Source organism: Stegodyphus dumicola, chromosome 5 (assembly GCF_044657685.1).
Source record: "Stegodyphus dumicola isolate Sdum_Otavi_A_Nest chromosome 5, ASM4465768v1".
NCBI classification, from domain to species: Eukaryota; Metazoa; Arthropoda; class Arachnida; order Araneae; family Eresidae; genus Stegodyphus; species Stegodyphus dumicola.
In genome coordinates, this window is record NC_140772.1 from 20,879,833 (window position 1) to 20,902,125 (window position 22,293).

At 32.8% G+C, this 22,293-nt stretch overlaps 1 protein-coding gene across 2 annotated transcripts in view; it reads right to left on the bottom strand.

Moving 5' to 3' along the window:
• Elys (AT hook containing transcription factor 1 homolog) overlaps positions 1 to 22,293 on the bottom strand; it is a 195,608-nt gene that overhangs the window by 167,574 nt on the left and 5,741 nt on the right. For both annotated transcript variants that reach the window (XM_035351721.2, XM_035351713.2), the window contains exons 2-4: positions 11,170 to 11,288; positions 6,660 to 6,916; positions 1,113 to 1,380 (exon numbers count right to left, since the gene is read on the bottom strand). In XM_035351721.2, the coding sequence (XP_035207612.1) occupies positions 1,113 to 1,380; positions 6,660 to 6,916; positions 11,170 to 11,278 (634 nt within the window). In that variant the 5' untranslated portion in view covers positions 11,279 to 11,288. The remainder of the gene's footprint in view (positions 1 to 1,112; positions 1,381 to 6,659; positions 6,917 to 11,169; positions 11,289 to 22,293) is intronic.

A 22,293-nucleotide genomic window follows, 5' to 3' on the forward strand; every position in this document is an offset into this window, starting at 1 on the left:
ACATTAAGAGTTATCTTCAAAAATTCAATCTATAAAATACAAAATCATATATTTATTAAAATGAAATATTCAAGACAGCAATACCAAATGGTTGAAAGCCTACTAGCTTAGGCACCAGTTTGTTTAATCAAGTTATGACACAGTAAAAACAATAAGATTTTCTTCATTATATTATTAAAAAAAATATTTTTGCTGATCAGTTTTATCAAAGTTAGTGTTTTGGAATTTGCTTAATAGTGGTGAAAATATTTTATTATTTTTAATTTAAAATTTTTTCTAAAATAAAACACACACACCAAAAAAAAAAAATCTACCTCTTGCATTTGATATACAGAAAAGCAATACAATTACCTAGGCCTTTCCTACCCCCTTCCTTTCCAAAATTCGAAAAAGAAATAATATTTATCTAAATTTAAATAATTTTTCAATTGGTTTTATAAATTAAATAATAGAAAGTACAGAAAATGTAGATAAATGCTAAAATCTGAATAACAGTTTTTATATTCATAAACTAAAACTAAATACTTAACTGATGAACAAAAGACAGGCTGCATCCCCCCTGAAACTAAAAAATTTCACCTAAGGGGGGAATTTCCCCTGGTTGAAAATGCCTGGTCTACAATAACCTTTTCACCCACACAAAAGGTGCACTTAAAATCAATATGCTTAAGTCTAGAACATCACTCAGAATAATAAAAGTATACACAATTGGAGTTCTACAGTATTTTAATGAAAAGTAGACTACAAAATTTTTGGCATAATTGCAAATTATTAAAACTAGTAAAATAAAGAGCATGTACTTATTTAACCACACAAAAAAAGAAAGAGAAAAAAAAGAGAGATAGAACAGTTCCATTTTTAACAACAGTTCTGTTTTATTTAATTTGTGACATGCATGTATTGTAACTATTGATAATTATATGATTATTTCTGCATTTTTTTTAAATATATATATATATATATATATATATATAAATAATTTCATTCAAAGAAGTTTCAATAAATTTTGTTTTAGTCCAATACTATGGCTTCTTAAAGGTCTGATTTAATGTCTACACAATAAAACATCTTCATTACAGATTATCATCATAACTTTATAAAGAAAAACAAACCATTCAGACGCATGAAAACATGCTGCTTCTTGGATATAGCAATCTCTCTTCTCTGTGCAGTGAAGTCCTTTTTACTTACGACAGCAGTTATATTAGGCAGGTCTTCATTACAAGAGAAATCTTCATCCAAACATAAATCAAGTAAGTAAATGTGACCATTTACAGTTCCTACTGCTACAATTCCAAACATATATCTCAGTCTCGGATTTAAATAATGTGTGTCCCGACAAGCTCCTCCACTTCCACTTAATACATCTATAGAAGTCACCTAAATTAATAAATAATAAATACAATTTGTAAGTTGAAAACATCATATGACAATCCAATACATCAAAGAAAAAGTTATTTTTCATTAGAAAGCCATACCACCTAGCACTTTTATTGTTTTTGTAGTATTTCATCGGTGCCAAGCATCGGAAAATTAGGAAGAAAAAATTTCAGTGTCAGCCTTGTATCGGTAGAAATAGAAAATGATAATATGGTAGGACATAGAAAAAGATAATACTGGCTAAGATATAAAAGTTTCTTTGAAAAGAATTTCATCCTTAGCAATCAATATTTGACCACTTGTTCATTAACTCTGATTCCTGGTTCATTAACTCTGATTCCTAAATGTGAATGACAGTTTAGTGGAATCAAGAAGTGCCAGAGCAAATTTTAAATAAGTTTCAATAATGGACAGTCAAATTCTTGAGTTGCAACTACTTAAATTCCTCGTAGTATACTCAAAGCTTCCTAAAATTATAAACCCAATAAACGGCATCTATATGTATTCTATGATGTCAATAAAGTGACTTATGCAGCATGCATATTTCTTAGGATTAAAAAAAAAAAAAAAAAAAAGGGACAAAAGTGCATATTATCAGGTCAAAGCCAATCTCACAGTAGCTGCATTAACATTAACAATTATATCTCACTTAGAATCTTTAGTTTGTGTTAAAAGAATTCAACATTTTTGCATAATGAAACTTGAAAGCTCAGGACAAGTCAGTTAAAAAGTATAAAACAAGACAGATAAGACTTAACTATAGGCCTCTCAGCTATTCCGTCTTTTCAGAAATGTTCTGGAAGCAGGCTAATGGCCTAAAATGTAAAACTGATGTTGAGTTTTAGAAGACTAAACTCATATAGGTAAGTATCTTTTGAAAAATCATTTTAAATGTTTCTAAAATTTTCAACTTACTTTGTTCCACTCAAGCTGAGTAATATTTTTCTTAAATAAAAAATTCATGATTGTTATAACGTGTTCTTTTACACTTGTGCTATAAGATTACTTACTTAAAATGTCTTAATAGTGTTTTTTATGTTTTAATGCACATACATCAGCACTTGAATGGCTGCAGTCATAAAAAGAGTGTCTGATGGATATCCACACCAGAGTTGTATAATTCGCTCCGAAATCGATTCAAAGATCTGACTTACTTTATACAGAAAATGAGTAGTGATTTCAGAAAATGAAGTGATAGCACTTTTACAGTTCATGGACGGCTCTTATTGAAAGCATACCAGAAAAAGTGATGAGCTACTTGTTCATGAACTGATTCACTTTACTAAGCGAATGAACAGGAATCGTGAAAAAAAGGAGCAAAGCTCTTTTGGAGTTATTACTGAGATCTGATTCGAAGTATGCCAGTAAAGTTCAATTCCCATTTTAGGGAAGAAAATAATATTTATTCTTTCATGTTAAAAGTGGGTTTTAATTTTTAACATTTTCCTTTTAAAAAAATATATTTTAGAATTTTACTATTAGTTCTATGTAGAAACGAGTTTTTAGAAAATCTCAAAACTAGTTGAAAGAAATCGTTTTAGAGAGTTTGCATTTAATGAAAAACCACAGAAACTTACCAAATGATATTCAGCATAATTCCTCCTTACTCAAGGTGAAGGAATTGCTACAATTTCCCAGCTCAGTCAAAGAGAGCATTCAATTATACTGGATAAATGACATTTAAATTATGTTTTACTTTCGAATTAGGTGGTGAAAATGAATGGCACTTTCTGATTATCAACACATCGCACAAAAGCCACAAATTGATTGGTAGTTTTAAGAAATGGAGAGAATAGTTTGGCTATCTTTGTGGCTCACAGGTACTGTTCTATTCATATATAATTATAAAAAATTATTTATTAAAAACAAGAAATTTTACGGGGAGAAAAAAAAAAATCTCTATAGTTGATTTTGCATTTTTACAACCAGTTGAAAACAAGGTCTTCACACAACTTTTCGCAATATTAATTGTTCAAATTTTGTTTAGAATTAGTTTGAAATATCAATTGCATAAATTAATAAAATTATCCTTGATAAATCACATATATTCAATAAAAATATGATTTACTAGATTTAACAACTTGAAGAAATAAAAAAAAAATCTTTCATAATTATTCTTACTGCAAAATATTTAAATAACAGTAAAGTATAAGTTTCTGACATCAGCTACAAAAAGATTACATTTAATATTGAAGATGTGGATAAACAAAGGACTGTGGGAGTATTTGCATTCCAACGAGAATATTTGTATCTTAACTTTTGCATTTCCATGTTTGGATACTGCATGTAAATCTGGGTGTGCTGTACTCGTGCACATTTGTTAGAGTGCGAGTATAAGCACTTAAACTTTTGCCAAGAGACTCGCTTGCCATAATACCAATGAAGGATATTTCAGCAGAAACTGAATCTCAAGCCTTTTTTTATCCATTGGATTGCTAGTTTTGGAATTCCCGCTACCATAAGTACCGATACCACTACCATAAGTACCAATCCATTTGAGCCACACATGTTCACTACTCTTAACAAAATTCTTGGTATTTACCGAATACAGACTTCTCCATGCCACTTTACAGCTAACGGATTATTTGAGAGATTCGATCGTTCACTAAAACAAATCTGCCATAATAATATCCCAATGGACAATGAGCCTTCCAGATGTACTCCTTGGTCTTTGAGCAACATACAAAGAAGATCTGGGAGGAACTTGCTCGGATATAGTTTATGGAACGACTATTCACCTCCCTGCGGAATTTTTACAACACACTCGAGTTTCTAATTCTTCTGAACCCAGTTTCATTTTTACAGAAGTTGTGTGAGATTATAAGAGAGATTACACCGGTACCTAAATCAGTTGATGTTAACAACAATTATTTCGTGCATCCAGCTTTAGAAACATGCATTCATATATTTGTGAGACCCTATGCAGTAAAACCACCATTGACTTGCCCGTATGATTGACCATTAATACCAAGTAATAAAAACCGAATGGCACTATACCTCCAGTGCAAACTACTCATTCAGTCAAATTTAACCTTAGGTATCTCTAACCTTTCGTGCCTTTGGCATGTGGGGGGAAGGAAATACTGTGGCGGAGTATTTGCATTCCGATGAGAATATTCGTATTTTAATATTTGCATGCAGTATCCATGTTTATTGCGCTGTACCTGTGTGCATTTATTATAGTGCATGTATAAAGACTTGAACTTTCTGCTGAGGGACTCGCTTCACTTGTACTTTAATGTTCCTGTTTGTTTGGGGTCGAAATTTAGCGTTCAGTATTTTCATCATGTGTGTAATTTCATGTTTTACCTTTTAATTTTAAATAAATTTTAATTTTATGGCTTACTAAGTTTTCAACTTTTCTTTTGATGAACCTTCTGACAAGTTTGGAGTATTGTGGCATAAACCATCACCACAGAACTAAAAGGAATTTATCACGTGAGCGACTTACATAATTGTGAATGCTATGAGGTGAATATTTTCATATTTTATGGATAAAAATATATATTGAAAGCATCTTCATGGCTTATTTTGGAGACAAACTACTACACAGCAACCTGAAAGAACACAAGTATGAAATAAATTTGATTATATTTTAGATACTTTTTTTCTTAATGTAGCATTTATTCTACCAGAAGACAAGCTTCTATGTATTCTAATTATATATGTCTCAGCCAGTGAAAGCAGTTATTATTTTGAACTCTACATTTCAACAAAATGCTTTCCATTAAAAAACTGATTATCTCCTATGACAATCAAAACTTACATGAGATTTGGGAGTAGTAGGACTATAAGCACTGCCCCCATCAATTACTCTCTTTCCCCATAATTAGGTGAAGTCTAACAGTAAACAGTTTATTAGTAATGAAGAGCTCCAGCAAAGCATAACTAACTATATTTCTCAATGGACTGATGACAGAAAAACTTGGGCCTTGCAATACAACAAAGACCTGAATAACATGGATGCAAATATGGAACTATAATGCATATAAAAAAACTCATTAAATTAAGAGGTTTTTTACGATTTCATATAATTATTAATAATTATGGTACTTTTGCATTAACCATTACCCACTGATACATCATCAACAACAGCCTTTTGACAATGAAATATATTTTCAATGTCAGGGTTTTCTTTTGATTTCCGATTTCCAGTGAGTACTGTTAGGCCCATATCAAACGGTGTTTGTTTCACACGAACAACTGTTTCGGACAATTTTTCTGCCTGGTTTACTATTGAAAGAAAAATGCGAGACTTTTTCCTTCATTTACAAAAAAATTGCAGGTTGTTCGTTTTCAACCAATCAGCTATGAGCTTTGAATGCTATCAGCTTGTTTGTAATGGGGAACCAGTTTCCCCTGCGTTAACCCCAAAGCGATCTGTGGTGGTTGGCTGTTGTGACAAAGCAGAAAAATTGTTCCAAACAGTTGTTCTTCCGAAACAAACCGACTTGTGATAGCAGCCTTAGACAAACTGCATTCAAAACTGCATTATGTCAGGAGTCACTGCAACTTGTCTCTACATCTATATGAACTCTGGTAAAAATGAAAGCAAACAGTTGTCGAACTAGTTCCCAGCTCTTATTGTAATACTTTATCAGTTGTTACACATATTATATTCTCAATGCATATCTTTTGTTATGTACAGTTTGACTGCATTAAGAATTATAAAACTCACAGTTTTGGGGGTAAAATATTAAATGCCTACAAATAATGAATTGCTTCTGCTTCATTCAGCAAAGCTAATACACACATGATGCAAAATGTTATCTACACTATTAAAATCTGTGCTCATCTGTCTTGTGGCATTATCTCCTCCAGAACAGCGGGGAGTTGACTTTTGAAAGAGTTACTCACCAGATTCCAAAGATTTGTGGGAAGTCATTTTGAACATTCTCATCTTCACATGACTTTGATTAGTGCAGCTATTAATTCAAAACTCTGAAAATGCTAATTTTTACCCTCATTTGTTCGAGTGGCCAGTCTCGCATGCTGGAGATAAAAATCTGCTTTATTTTGAGAAGTGTTGATACACAGATAATACACAATGAAATTATTTATTCATATTCATGTAACTTATGTCTACCATAAGAAAAGTCAGTGAATATTAGCTAAAAAAGCAGAGAGAACACTAGAAACAGTAAAATAGGATTAACTATACATAACCACTTATATAATTTAACATTTATATAAAATACGCTTCAAAGAACAACTGGTATCATACATAAAACTGATTTTATAACCGATATGTGTGAATATCAGAGGAAAATATAACTTACATTTTCTGGAATGAGAATAACCCTTTCAACAGTTTTTGAATTAGCATTCATAACACAAATCAAACTGTCATGATCTTGATTAACAACCACAGCTAGTACTGGAAATGGTAGATGAGCTGAAGTAAACTCTACTCCATCGAGTATTTTAGCATAAGGATTTTTCAATGCTTGTTCAAAATTATGGCCACCACACCATTCTCCTCTAGTATTGCAAAAATCAATACTTGCATTATTCACCAACCACATGAACGAGCCACCTATATTAAAAAACAATATGTAATACTCTTTATAAAATAATTTATTATTTGGGTACATTTATAAAGTTAATTTGGTACACCTTGCACCAAAAAAAAAAGGGGGAGGACAGTCCTATAGCTCCCATTCCACTGGACCGATTGCCAAAATTTAACTTCCATTTTCCATGTTCGAAAGCATGACTTAAGATATATACTAGATTTACATATATAGAATTGTTCTGACACAGGTATTTTGACACAAAATTAGACTTTTTCTGAAAAAATAACATACCAATTTTTTTTCCCTATTTGGATTATTTAACGCAAATTATGCCAAAGTGCCCCTCCCCCTTTTTTTTACAAGGTGTACTGTTATCCGGATATTGCCAGAAGATTCAGATATTGCCCGAAGCTGATGATCTGGTGAAAAATTCAAAGCATAAAAATAATCGCCAAAATATTTATGATACAGTTTAGTTGAAGAAAAATCCAAGGGGAAAAACAAAGCAGATATTCATACAATTAGAAATTTTAATCCAAATTAAACAATTTGCCAAAGAAATTTAAAAAAAAAAAAATAATAAGTTACAGAATTTAGTGAATTAAGATTAATGCACAGGGATGAAATTGCAGATATCATTTAAAATGGACACTGCTGTCATGTTCATTCATTACTGCTATTGTACTGGGACTAGAAAAGCCATCTTATGGAAGAACGTTAAACTTGCACTAAGATCCAGAAAAACATCACCATGGCATTCAGCTGTTAATTACACTGGAACAGCAGCACAAATACAAACTGTATTCTCCCTAATCATTAAATAATATAAATGGTTCCTATAAATATAGGCTAAATTTTCTTTTACTGTTTCAAATGGTATATAATGGCATTAGCCACCTTGAAATACAAACACCAGGAGGTTCTCTCATGAAAACTAAAGATTTTCAGAAGAATTTCGGGCTTCACATTTCATTTCAAGAGAATAAACTTATAAGGTATATCTCCCACTTTCCTAGCGTGCCTTCGTGGTGTAGTAGTTCTGCACGCTGGGCTGGAATTTCAGAGGTCCGTGGTTCGATTCCCAGCAAAGGCATTGCTAATTTTTCATCTCTCCGGCTTTTCTAATTAACATATTTCTACAGTAGCACCTGGGTTGTGGATGATGATTTCTCCTAACCCAGAATTTGGTGATTGGGTCCCCTAAAAACCCCAGTTGCCCTTTAAAAAGGAGGAGTATATAAGGTATTTTCCAACCTTCCTAGTGTGCCTTCATGGTGTAGTGGTTCTGCATGCTGGCCCGGTATTCCAGAGGCCCGTGGTTCGATTCCCGGCGAAGGCGGTTGCTAATTTTTCACCTTGCCTGCTTCCAAAAAATACCTAATGTCTCTCTACAGTGGCGTCTGAACTAAAAGGCTGTTGGATGAGGATTAGCGATTAGGTCCTCTAAAGACCCCAGTTGCCCTTTAAAAAGGGGAGTATATAAGGTATATCTCCTGCTTTCCTAGCATGCCTTCGTGGTGTAGTGCTTCTGCATGCTGGGCCGGTATTTCAGAGGTCCGTGATTCGATTCCCGACGAAGGTGTTGCTAATGTCTCATCTCTCCGGCTTTTTCAATTAACCGAATATCTCTACGAACTGACTTACTTTATAATAAACAATTCTGATTATTGAACTATTTATAATATGATCCTGATGTAAAATTTATTAATATTTAATTAAACAATCTAAATTTCATGTTCTTTGGCTGATTTCCTCTTGCAATTTTCTTACACTTTTATAATGAAAAAAATCCCGAGTAAGGAAGAAAAGCTTTTATTTTACTTATCACTTGAATGATAAAAAATATAATGAATCAATAAAAAATAAAATTAATGAAGTAAAGATAACAAAAATGAAAAAAAATTAATAATTAATGTACATATTGTGTGAATAAGCGTAGTAATGTACCATATACTGATGTAAAACAAAATGAAATACAAATATTAATTTAATAAACACAGGTTAAATTCATTACACACATCTTCATAAAATGTTCTACAAATTTTTATAATAGATTAAAAGGATTCAGACAAAATAAATTTAATAAGAAGAGTTTTGCTAAAAATCACTAGGATAAAGTTTTGCATTTATTGAATTATGAAAAACATTTTTCTTAATACAGGCCAGAACAGGAGAGGGTGATTTAAAAAAAAAAAAGTTGGCAGCTACTTGCAAAAATATTCACTTTGAGACTGTATTATAACCGAAAGTTTGCCTAAACTTTCCACAATTATAGACAGTTTTTGGTGAATCTGATGTAACTTACCTTTGTGAAAGGAGGATAAGTATGAAGAATGATGGAAGTGAACATTTTCCTAAAAAATTATAAAAAAAATTGTGGTGAATACAAAATCACCAGACCAAGGCTAGACCCTAGATTTTGTATTTTAAACCATATCCGCATACTTTAATGTTTCTTGATTTAACAAATAAATTATATTTAATTAATCTTATCACTGTCTTATTATACACATAGGATATAAAATATTAAACTTGAGTTTGATTACATGACATATGGAGAGGGGACACCTATCTAAAAGAAGTTGAAGATATGCAATTTATTTAACATGCTACTGTTTCTGTAATAATAAGCTAAACATAAATGCATACAAGTACATGATAAAAATATATATATATACATGTTATCAGGACTGGTTCAGAAATGAAGTTGTATATATGTGTGTGTATATGCATACACACAGGGTGAGCCAAAAGTTCATTTAAGCTTTAAAAATTCGTAAAAAAAAGGAAGAAATTATGATAAAGAAATGTGGTTTGCAAGAAAGGGCTCACAAGGAAGTCGGATTTTTTTTACTAGCAAAAAAAAAAAAAAAATTTAATTAAAAATTGTCACAGGTAGAGGGCGCTGATAATCCAAAATACAATGAACAGGACAACAGTACACTTTATTCATTTATTCTTGCAATAACAATTGTTCAACATGATCTCCAGAACACTGTGCAACATAACTATGGAGACTCACAATGCCCATTACAGATGAATGCAACATATCAGAATAAATTGCTGAAACCCCACGATAGATAGCATCTTTGAATTCAGCCAATGTTGAAGGAAATGAACAGTACACAAGTGAATTTGGAATCAGTGACTTCATCATGCAGTCATGAGAATTCAACATCTTCTGTATACAAGTGTTCTGGGTGCTGACATCCCCGTGTAGTGTGAGGTGCGTCTCATCTGCCCATAAAACATTGAAAAACCGCTGACGGTCGCTTACAATTCTTGCCATAGCCTCATAGCTGTGTCTTCCGGTTGTAACTCATTCAGTGACTGCAATTTGTAAGGATAGAGATGCAATATCATGTGGAGGAAACATCAAATCGATAAGTGAGGCTTTGTCCAATATCCTTCCAGCTTTGTCAGCATTGCTACTCCCCGAATATAGCATTATCAGCACTGCTACATTGCTTACACCGCTTTATCATTAAGGTAGCCCACTCAAAGCAGGAAAATGAAATTCCCTGAGATATTTCCAGGTGTGTTTTAAGAAAATTCCAGTCTATCCGTGTAATGCACATTGGCTGTGCTAAGAAGTAAATTAATTATGGGACCACTTGAAAACACAAAAATTTGCCAATTACATATGACTTATATATATATTATATACGACTTATATAATCTCCAGAGCATTACTACTTTAACTATAATAGGAATTGTTTTCTCCAGTGAAGATCGAGATTAGAATCTGCCCAATCTGGATAAAAAAAATATCTTTTTTTGCAGACATTTTGCAGCTAAACGAAAGAAAAATCTATTTAATGATATTTTTAAATAAATTCAGGTATTTTATATTTATTTAGTAGCATGCATAAGTAAAAAATATGTGCATTAAATTCCGTGATGGTATGTCATCTAACTGCTAGAATTAATTTCAGGATTATGCAGAGAAAATTTCCTGAAATTTAAAAGTATTATTTACTAATAAATAATAAATAAATTTAGAGAGGAGACATTAAATGACACAAATAACATTAAAATAAAGATAATTATTTAAAAATTTAATAGAGAGTAGGCTGCTATTAAAAAAGTGCTAAAAGCTGCTATTAGTTAGAATATCAATTCAAAATAAGGTAATAAAAAAATATATGCATACATTTCTGAATCTGATCCCAATAACAGAAAAGTAACCCCAAAAAATAAATTATAAATAAAGAAACTTCATCAGTTTATTCAGCAAACGTTTGAATAAGTTAAAGTAGTTGAGCAAACTCACTTTTACTAATGCGGCCACATAAGTTACTTTCATCTTTTGAAGAATTATATGATGGCAACACAAAAGGCACTTTTTCGGATACCTCAGATGGTACAAGTTCACACTTCATTTTTACTACTCTAGAAAAGAAATAACATCATTTAATAAAATGCAATATAAAATTATCAGCAGTGGAAGGCCGCTACGTGACCACCATGTACGGTGAACCATCCGTAATTACATCGCACAAAACTCTTTTCTTGTCAGCAAAAGCTTAATAAACAAATATTTCAGAAACACTAAAAAAATTATAAATTAAAAACAAGGGAGCACCAGCTATACATAGTTTCATATTGGTTCCGATTCAATCCTATTTATTTTAATTATAAAATATTTTTTGTATACGCCAAATAACTTCAGTTATTTGTTGCTTTTGTTTTACTTACTGCATTGGTTTTACATTTCACAATCCTTTCAAGTATTTTTCTCAGAAATGGGGATAGGAGAAGGAAACAAAGGTATGAGATTTCACATTCTGATACAGAAGTTGAAAAACCAGTTCGTGAATTGAGGGGATACTTGAAAGGAAAAACTGGCAGGGTTTTTTTTCTTTAGAACAGGACACTGTGTTAAGTAAACTAAGTAGAGCTGAATTAACTGATATAAAATGCCTAAAAAGCATCTCATTAAAGATAAAGTTTAAATCTTAAAAGAATTAAATGAGAATGCTGGTTTGATAAAAGTCGAGATAGCAAAGGAACTGTACATTCCTGTAACAATACTAAAAAAGGTTGTTTACGATTTTAAAAAAAGGTTGGAAAAAGAGTAATAATTAGAGAACAGTCCGCTTCTCTCAAGATGGAGTTTTCCGAGGTTGAAGCCATTTCACTAAAATATTTCATCCAGTGTTATGCATCCAATATTTCAGTGAATGGCCCCATGTTAATCAAGAAGTCAAAAGAAACAGCACGTCAACTGAATGTCTAAGAAGCTTGCTTTTTAACTGGATGGTTGTATACATTTAAACTGCAGCAAGGAATCTCATGTCATATAATAAACAGAGAATTAAAAAGCATTCCTGCTGAGTCGGTTGAAGAATGGTTCAAGAATTTATTTACCAAAACAGATGGATATGAATTAAAAGACATTTTTAATGTTAATAAATTTTTTTTCCCTTAAATATATGCCTGTAGAACCCTAGCCTTTAAAGGTGACCAGTGTCCTGGAGATAAGCAAAGTAAAGAACGGCTTTTAAAGTAAAGAAGGTTTTTTGAGCAAAAACTGATGGTATGGAAAAGATGACTTCCTTAGTTATAGGAAAAACCACAAAAAAAAATGCTTCAAAAATGTTAAAACTCTACCATTAGGATATAAAACAAATAAGAAAGCATAGATGACTATTTTTAGAGAACGACTCAAGAAAATTGAGAAAACCATAAAATTTTACTTTTTATGGGATCAGTGTACCGCCTATCCTGAAACAACTGAAAGTTCTTTTCTTCCCGGCAAACAGCATTAGTGTAAACCTTTAGATCTATGTGTCATTAAGGAAAAAATTAAGAAATTGAAATGTTCTACAGACAAAGGTTGATTCAAAGTACTCTTTAAAACATAACTACAGGAAAAAAAAATTTTTTTTAATTGATATTCTTGAGGTTATGAATATGATTTCACTTTGTTGGACTCAAGTAAAAGCACAAACAATTAAAAATATCTTTATTTAAAGGAATATTTCCAATTCCAAGTGAAAGTTTTGATGATGAAAATGATAAAACTGATTATGGATGAAGAAAACTGGAAACTACAAGTATGACTACTGCAATGACACCCTTAGAAATTTCTTTGTGTGTAAGCAAGTATGAAAACATTTGAAGAACTGAATACAATTCATAGCACTTTGCTTAAGATTCAGAATCAAAAGACAGTTTAAACAACAATTTTAGACTTTCTTTTTTTAAAAAAAAAGTTAAAATTTTGCTTTTAAATGTTCTTTGATTTAAAAAATAAAATGTTAGTTATTCAGGATAGTAATTAAGATAAAGGTATGACTTTTTTAATCAATTTTATGTAGCTACATACAGAAATTTGCATTCATATGATTTTTAAAGTATTAAATTTCTACTAATATCATTTTTAAAATATTAATTGCAAAAGTTCTTTAAATTGTTTAAAATATTAATATCAATTACATATTTATTTAAAATATTGATTTTAAATTTGTTTGAATACATTATTTTAAACAAACTGAAAGTTAGGATAATAAAATTATGTAATATCAGTAATAGGTTAGTAGAATCAAAACTGTGCAGTCAATAAATATATGTCCATTTCACATCGTAATGTCAAGTTTCGTTTCTACGTCTTTCTCATTTATACAGGGTTAACCAAATTAAACTTCCCCAACTCAGAGGCATGTGCAGAGTGTTGTATGGGTCATAATGTGATGAAATTTTAAAAACAGAGACTTCAGATCATGCGCTCAAGATTTATTACACAAAAAAAATTAGTACAAGAAGTTGCCGATAGGTGGTGCTGTAACACTAGTAATGTGCATATTGCAGCAACGTGATTTGCAGAAATAAAGCTTCTGCGCAACGTATCCAAAACACGAGCCCTACAAAAGTGGAAGACAGGCCTTACACAGGCAGTTGTTTCCAGCTCGCTGATGCACAATGGCAACTTTGAAAGACAAAGCTCTGTTAGTGAAACTTTTCTACCAGAATGAGAAGAACTGTGCTGCAATAAAAGCATTCCGTCGGCTGAAGATCTTAGCCGAGGACCAATGACGCCACATGCTCTACAAAACATGAAGAAGTTCGAAAGAACATTTGAAGCTGGGACAGCTGGGAATTTTACCAGGTAGAGGACGACAGGTTGTGAAATCTGCACAAGTAGAAGACGTTGCTTTGGTGGTCGTGGACCCCACTAGCCAATCGTCACATGGTGTTGCCAGTGTGCCAACTGTTTCTCATGCTGTTGATATGCCCTATACGACCGTCTGACGTGTGATGCGTCAAATCCTCGGTTATTTTCCTTACAAAATCCATAGTCGTCATCAGCTGTCCGACGGGGATCCAACAGTTCGGGAAACATTTACGCTGCAGTTCCTTGCCAGAATGGAAATCAATGCTGCTTGGCCGTGGAACATCCTTTGGACGGATGAGGCCCATTTTCACCTGAATGGTCAAGTGAATACGCACAACTGCCGCATTTGGGCAAGTGAAAATCCACGCGCAATCCATCAAGTGCCCTTGAACCCTCCAAAGGTTACTGTATGGTGCGGTTTCACTGCAACATTCATTGAGCCTTATTTTTTTGAAGAGGTGACTCCAACAGGGTTCAAAACCTGCTCTGTCACAGGAAAATGGTATCAGGACATGTTGACAACGTTTGTGATCCCTGAACTGCAACAACGTGGCCGCCTCCAGGACACGATATTTATGCAGGATGGTGCATCTCCCCATATTCTTCGTGGCGTTCAACAAGTGTTACGGGCAACTTTTGCCGATGCATGTGTGATCAGCCACTGTTTCCCTACAGCTTGGCCTCCCCACTCGCCTGATCTCACGCCATGCGACTTTTGGTTATGGGGATTCTTAAATGATTGGGTCTACCGAGAACACCCAGCAACCTTGGCACATCTGAAAGGCGCAATTATTTGTCATTGTTCGTGTGAATAATGTGGACTTACTGCGTTCCACTGTGGAACACACTGCTTTGCGAATGGAAAGAGTTGTGGAGAACCACGGCACACATATAGAACATCTGTAGAATGTCTTGTTGATCTGCAGTGCCACCTATCGGCAACTTCTTGTACACATTTTTTTTTTTTTTTTTTGTTTAATAAATCTCGAGCGCATGATCTGAAGTGTCTGTTTTTAAAATTTCATCACATTATGACCCATACAACATTATGCACAGGCCTCTGAGTTGGGGAAGTTTAATTTGGATAACCCTATACATCGTTTATGAATGATCTCTTGAAACACATATACATAGTGCTGCTCTGGAACTTTAAAAAGTAAGTAACTTTACTTAATATACTGCTATTACTGGTAATCAACCCATATGCTGACAGTCAGCCCTACCAGTCATATCCATAAAGACCAGCCCATACTTTATGGGTATGCAATGGAAAAGTTAATTTAGATAATACATAAAAGTCTGCATTACATGGATACTCCATTTATGAGGGTATTACTCATTAATGCAGAGTCCCTGAATCTGAATTTCTTACACTTTTCTCAAGTAGAGACCATTTTTATAAATTAAAATGTTGTACAAACTACTTCAATCTTTTCCCCTTCGAAAGTAATTTTTTAGCAAATGTCATTACAAGTATACAGTCAAAAGTCGTTAATCCGGACTCGTCCGGACTTCGGCGATTCCGGATTATCGATTTTTCCGAATTATAGATCATCAGTTTAAATCTGGTAAGATGGCATGCAGAAATTACAAAATTAAAAATATGAAACCGTAATTTATGAAATAAAGAACAATTATGATCTAAAGGGTAACAAAATTTACAAAAAGAAAAAGCTTAATATTTATTTGTTTACTTTATTAAACATTTCCTTCAACGTAAGTTGTTTCATTTCATGTGATAATACTTTCTCTTTAATTCTATTAAACAGACATAATTTCTTGTTTAGTTACAAAGTTCCGCTGTTCAAGTCCTGTAATTGCTGTGTTGAGAATACCGACTAATGTGTCAATCAAAATGTTTTCATTTTCAATAACCTCTGGGTCACTATCGGAAGCGAATTATAATGACGAGGAACTTGATTTAAATCATATCAAAGACCGAGTACATCGAGATGAAATACTACACTTAGTAAGGAATTATAAGCGAAGTAAAATAAAAACATCTGCCCTGAAGCTAAGGATAGCGCTGACAGATCAACTTCCAATCCGCAGCATGAAATTGATAAACAGATTTCTGATTTCAAAACATACTTTTGCTTTGTAGATGCAAATTACATATTAGTAAATACATATCAGAAATTCTATTTGACATAATCGAAAGTTCAATCTTACTTTTATGAAATTGCTCTAACAGTCTGCAAAAAATAATAAGCCGGATCCAATTTGAAGATTAAGGAACAACGCAATCTGCAACGTTAACTGAATTACATAATTTTAGCTTAGCTTATAACTCCATTACACATTAAACGCGCATGCACACAAACATATTCCCAGCCGTAAAGGTCTTACGCGCTCCCGTAAACGCCTGTGCGCATGCGTGAACGCGGCGCATGCGCAGAAAGTTTGTAGCTTTGAGGTCCAGATTATAGATCATTCCGGATTATGGGTGTCCGAATTAACGACTTTTGACTGTACTTATATTTTTTAAATATACTCAATCACAATTCATTTAAATTTTATATTCGTATTAAGTTAAAAGAAGAAAATTTATATTTGTTTTTAATAATTCAAGGCTACTACAATTAGAAGAATTATCTTTATCTTATTAACTAAAAATTAAATGTTGGCACTCAGATGATGAGATGGTTCAGCCTGCCAACTTTTGCGCAGTTGTTCATTGTCTGGAAGTGGTACCAATGTGCCAGATGCACTGGCCCCCAAATTTGGCAATATTTTGCCTCAATGCTAATTTGGCAATATTTTGTCTAGCGTGATTTTTGAGGGATTCTGTTTCGTATGCCAACCCATTTAACCGCTTTAGGCATTTCTGTATCCCAGTGATTTTTTAAAATTCGGGGTTGATCTTTACAATATGGTAACTGGTAGTTCGGCGACATTTTGGAGGCGATAAAGGTTACTACCTGGGACTTTGGTAATAATGTGAGCAGTACTCAGTTCCGATTACGCATTATTTTGTGTGGGGAAAATGAGAGATCATGGGATATGTCATGTGATATTAATGGACGAATTACGGTTCTTTAATCGGAAAAGGGGGGAATTTGGTCAAGTATCTGTGGATGTATATTATTTTGTATTAAGCTTCATTGTGTGTTGTGTGAAGTAGGGTTGAATAATTTTGGGATTGTATGGCGCTGTCTAAAATGAATTGTAGATGTGATAAAGAGAATTTTTTTTTTATGAAATTCTATCAAATTCGGAAAAAAAATCGTTGAGTAATTTTATTGAATCCATAATAAAAGTGTATCCACTATGTAAGGAAGATTCGGAAGAAGATTAGGTTAGTTAGACTTTGTTAAGAATGTGAGTAGTATTCAGTTCTGATTACGCATTATTTTGTGTGAGGGAAATGAGAGATCATGAGATATGTTATGTGATATTAATGGACGAATTACTGTTCTTTAATCGGGAAAAAATCTGGCAATTTTGTATTTGGCTTTATTCTGTGTTGTGTGAAATAGTGTTCGTGAATTTTTGGATCCCATGGCCGTAACTAAAGTGAATTCGAAATGGGTATTTAGTGGTATTGAAAAGGATAGTAATAAATGTTTTTTAAGGTTGTTCGAGAGAGAAATAAAGATGTTTTATTATGTTATTTATTTTACCTGGTATCTTGCTTTGAAAGATAAGTATGATTTTAAAGATTCTGAAACAGAAGTAAGAAAAGTGTATCCGCCACGTAATCAAGATTCTGAAGAAGATTACGTAAGTTAGTATTTTTAATTATTTGAGGATATTATTTTTATGCATTGTTCTAAATGTAAGGTGGAAGTAAAGGAATTTGGTATTATTGGGAAAATTGTTATTAGCAATGATTTAGTTTAAAGTAATTAGGATTGTAAGGTAACTTTTATTAATTTAATGTGTGCTCATTTATATTTTAAGTAGTGTTTTTGAATTTAATTATATTTTAATTAAATGATAGTTATTTTGTGAATTTTATGTTTGTAAAAATTTGGTATACGTTTTAGTTGAAGTAAACGTGCATGGAAATAATTTAAATATCTGACACTAAGTATTTGTAATGGTTGCGGTATGAATTCGTTGGTGACGTTTATAATATAATAGATGATTTAGAGGTAAAAGTTTTTGGATATTCTATTTATTTTATATGTGGAAATGTTCGTATTTGTAAAGGGTAAATACTTTTTCGCGATCATGTAATTTCATATATGTTCTTTTTACCGGGTTTAAAGATTGAGAAAATTGTCATGTATTTTCGTGAAATTTTTTTAATTTATGAGAAAAAAGCAGTGTACATGGATATAGTGAAGAGCGTGCGCAATGCCATTTTTGTGCAATTCTGGGATGTTTTTTTCAGTAAAAATAAGTCGACGTGTACATGGTTTAGTGATATTTTAATGAAATGATAGTTATTTTGAGAATTTTATGCTTGTAGGAATTTGGTATACGTTTAAGTTGAAATAAACGTGCATGGAAATAATTTAAATATTTGATATTAAGTATTTGTAATGCTTGAGGTATGAATTCGTTGGTGACGTGTATAATGTAATAGATGATTTAGAGGTAAAAGTTTTTGGATATTCTATTTATTTTATATGTGGAAATGTTCGTATTTGTAAAGGGTAAATACTTTTTCGCGATCATGTAATTTCATATATGTTCTTTTTACCGGGTTTAAAGATTGAGAAAATTATCATGTATTTTCGTGAAATTTTTTTAATTTATGAGAAAAAAGCAGTGTACATGGATATAGTGAAGAGCGTGCGCAATGCCATTTTTGTGCAATTCTGGGATGTTTTTTTCAGTAAAAATAAGTCGACGTGTACATGGTTTAGTGATATTTTAATGAAATGATAGTTATTTTGTGAATTTTATGCTTGTAGGAATTTGGTATACGTTTAAGTTGAAATAAACGTGCATGGAAATAATTTAAATATTTGACACTAAGTATTTGTAAAGTTTGCGGTATGAATTCGTTGGTGACGTGTATAATGTAATAGATGATTTAGAGGTAAAAGTTTTTGGATATTTTATTTATTTTATATGTGGAAATGTTCATATTTGGAAAGGGTAAATACTTTTTCGCGATCAGGTAATTTCATATATGTTCTTTTTACCGGGTTTAAAGATTGAGAAAATTGTCATGTATTTTCGTGAAATTTTTCTAATTTATGAGAAAAAAGCAGTGTACATGGATATAGTGAAGAGTGTGCGCAATGCCATTTTTGTGCAATTCTGGGATGTTTTTTTAAGTAAAAATAAGTCGGCGTGTACATGGTTTATGTGTATGTGTTATTTTGAAAAATGCGTAAGGAGAATGGTATTGTGCAGTTTTTCCTAATTTTGCAGTGAATATTTGTCATGATTAAGCAGTTTTGTTTGATAAAATTTCTAGCATAAGTGTAATTCGGCTAGTAGATTGTTGGAAGAAGTGTTCAGGAGATAAAAAGAAAAGAAACATGTCTTTACTTCGTGAAGACAAAATGGCGGCGGGGGAAAAAAATAGAGGCTTGCTGTAGGAGAGTTGGTCGCCAAATTTTTGCCAAAAAATCGCCAAGTTACTATAATGTAAAGATCAACCAAATTCAGTTGCATCTCTCGTGGATTTTATTTGCTGGATCCTATGTGGATATTATTTAGATGTATTTTTGCTATTCTGATTGATTGTTTATTGCCTTATTTATTATGGCTGGAATGTCAGTAAAGGATGTTGCTGAGAGATATCAACCACATATTTTGGATGACATTAGGTTTCAGTTTTCTACAGATAGGTATGCTGCTAGTGTTATTAACGATACACCTGTACATTTTTTTTTTTTTTTTTTTTTTTTTTTTTTTTTTTTTTTTTTGCGGTGCAGATAAAACTTTTTTTTGGTACTTTTCTGTTTCGAAGGCACAAATCTCACCAAACAGACTCCATTGACGACAACATACAGCATACACATAACAAATAAGATTTTTTTATTTTGAAGGCATAAACATTTTAATGTTTAAAATTTTGTGAAAAGCCAATAAATTTGTAAAAAGGCATTTTAATTTAAGAATTTACTATGCTTTCATGGTTCAACATCCTGATTCGCCGGTTCATATCACATGAACCCATCTCACGTAAACTATGTATCACGTAAACTATGCTGCAAAAATCTAATTCTCTCAGTAATTATCTACATTAATTTCAAGTTAAATTGAATTGACGAATTTAATTCTTGACTTTGCCTTTTCTATATTTTCGACTTCGGGTGAGCAGTGTGATTGCATCCTAATTGACTTAATTACCGCGAATAGCCTTCGGACATAACTATCTGGTAAATCTAATTGTATGCTGATATTGAAAGAAACAGTCAATCTGATAAGAAATGGCTGCAACTTGTTTTGAAAATGAGGCGTAAAAGGTTACCAGCGAGGATATTCCGTTTGGCATCAGTTGTACCATTATTGGCGGCTCAATTGCCTGCGTCGGCAAAACGGAAAAGTACCCTTTTTTCCCTCTCCAGTTTTTGCGAGATTCCACATTTTTGAAATTGAGCTTAAGATGTGAGAAGTGCGAGACTTACCTTCTCTTTCATGCAAATTAAGAAAATGTAATTCTACTATCATGTATGAATAGCAGGGATAAAACTTTACTCAACATACACCTCTTGCTCATTTCCATATTTTGTAATAAGATCATATATAAAGTATCTCTCATAACATATTAATTTAGAGCTGTATAAAAAGGCTATACCTTTCTTATACACGGTGATTCTAAATTGTTTTTACAAATTAAGAAGGGTAATAGTACCCATCAAGACAAGCAATAATTACCATAGAACATGGGGGTCGCATTCCACTCCGAGAGGCAGAAAAAAGGAATATTAGAATTCCAAACCTGAACTTACAACAGTGTTGGGAAAGTGAATGAACAAGACCAAAGGTTGCACAATCAGATTTATTGGTTAATGAAAAACTCACAGAATGTGCTCAAAATGCCGACCAGACATGTCATTGCACAGTTGAAATCAGCAAAGGAACAACTGGCGCACCTTCTCGCAGATTCCTGGTGTGGTATTAATTTTGTCAGCGACAACAAAGATTCTCACCACAAGGCCTTCAGCTGAGTCCACAGGCATCTCGTATTCTAAAGATTTCATTTGCAAAATTTTTAATTTTAAATTAAATTACCGTACATTCTGGCATATAACACACATTTATACTTTCAAACTAATTTCTTTCATTTTTAGGTATACTTCTCATATAATCTCATATAATACGCACATTTTTCTTTGTGAGGAAGCCTAAAAGATACATGTGTGATGTTCTTATCTTCCAATTCAAAAATGTTTCTCAGGCTTCTGAGCAACTGTATACTGAACTGACTAGTGATAGAGAAAATGATTAGCCTATAATTAAGGATGCCCCTTGGATTATCGCCAAGTTGTTGTTTCATTTATGGTAACCTGAGCAGTTGAATATTATGGAAACCCTATTATGACATTATAGCAATCACGTGGTTTGTGAGGCCTTGGTAGTTGCTTACTCCTGACGCCATCTATTAACACCAGTGAGAAGTGCTACATTGCATAAGTGGGATCTGAACCTGGGTTGGTTTATTACGAGTCGAATTCTTTATCGCTAGCCCAAAAGAGTTCCATTGCACTAGATTCAAGAATTCCAACTCTTTTCAAATTGAGAGCGTTGAGTTTTTCTCGAGATCGCTACATATTCCCCGCTCAAGCATCTATGATGCGATATGAGGAGACAGCTGAGAAACCCCGTTTTGTTGACGTGTGTGTCGACGTTCCATTGTGGGGTGGAGCGTGTGACGTTCGTCATTCGTCCTCAGATGAGGAAGGATTCTGTGGTTATGCGGGTCACTAATGTAGCAATAACGTGGTTCATGAGGCCTCGGTAGTTGCTTACTCGTGTCGCCATCTATTAACATCAATGAGAAGTGCTGCATCGCATGAGCAGGACCCGAACCTGGGTTGGCTTATTAAGAGTCGAATTCTTTACACCTAGCCCAAAAGAGCTCCATTGCACTGGATTGAAGAATTCCAACTCTTTTCAAATTTTGAGCATTGAGTTTTTCTTGAGATCGCTACAACATAATTGGCTGCATGATTGCAGTGAATTTAACTGAAAGATTTATAAGGGCTTGTTTGTGTGTTGGATGTTGGTTAGAAAGTACATTGCTTATTTTGTGGTTTACACGGCAAAATCGCTGAATGTGGTAAGATTAATTTGAAGTTTTTATACGATTCAGAACAAAAGTGAAAAAAAGCATTAATTGACTGGTGTGTAAATGACGATTTACTTAGC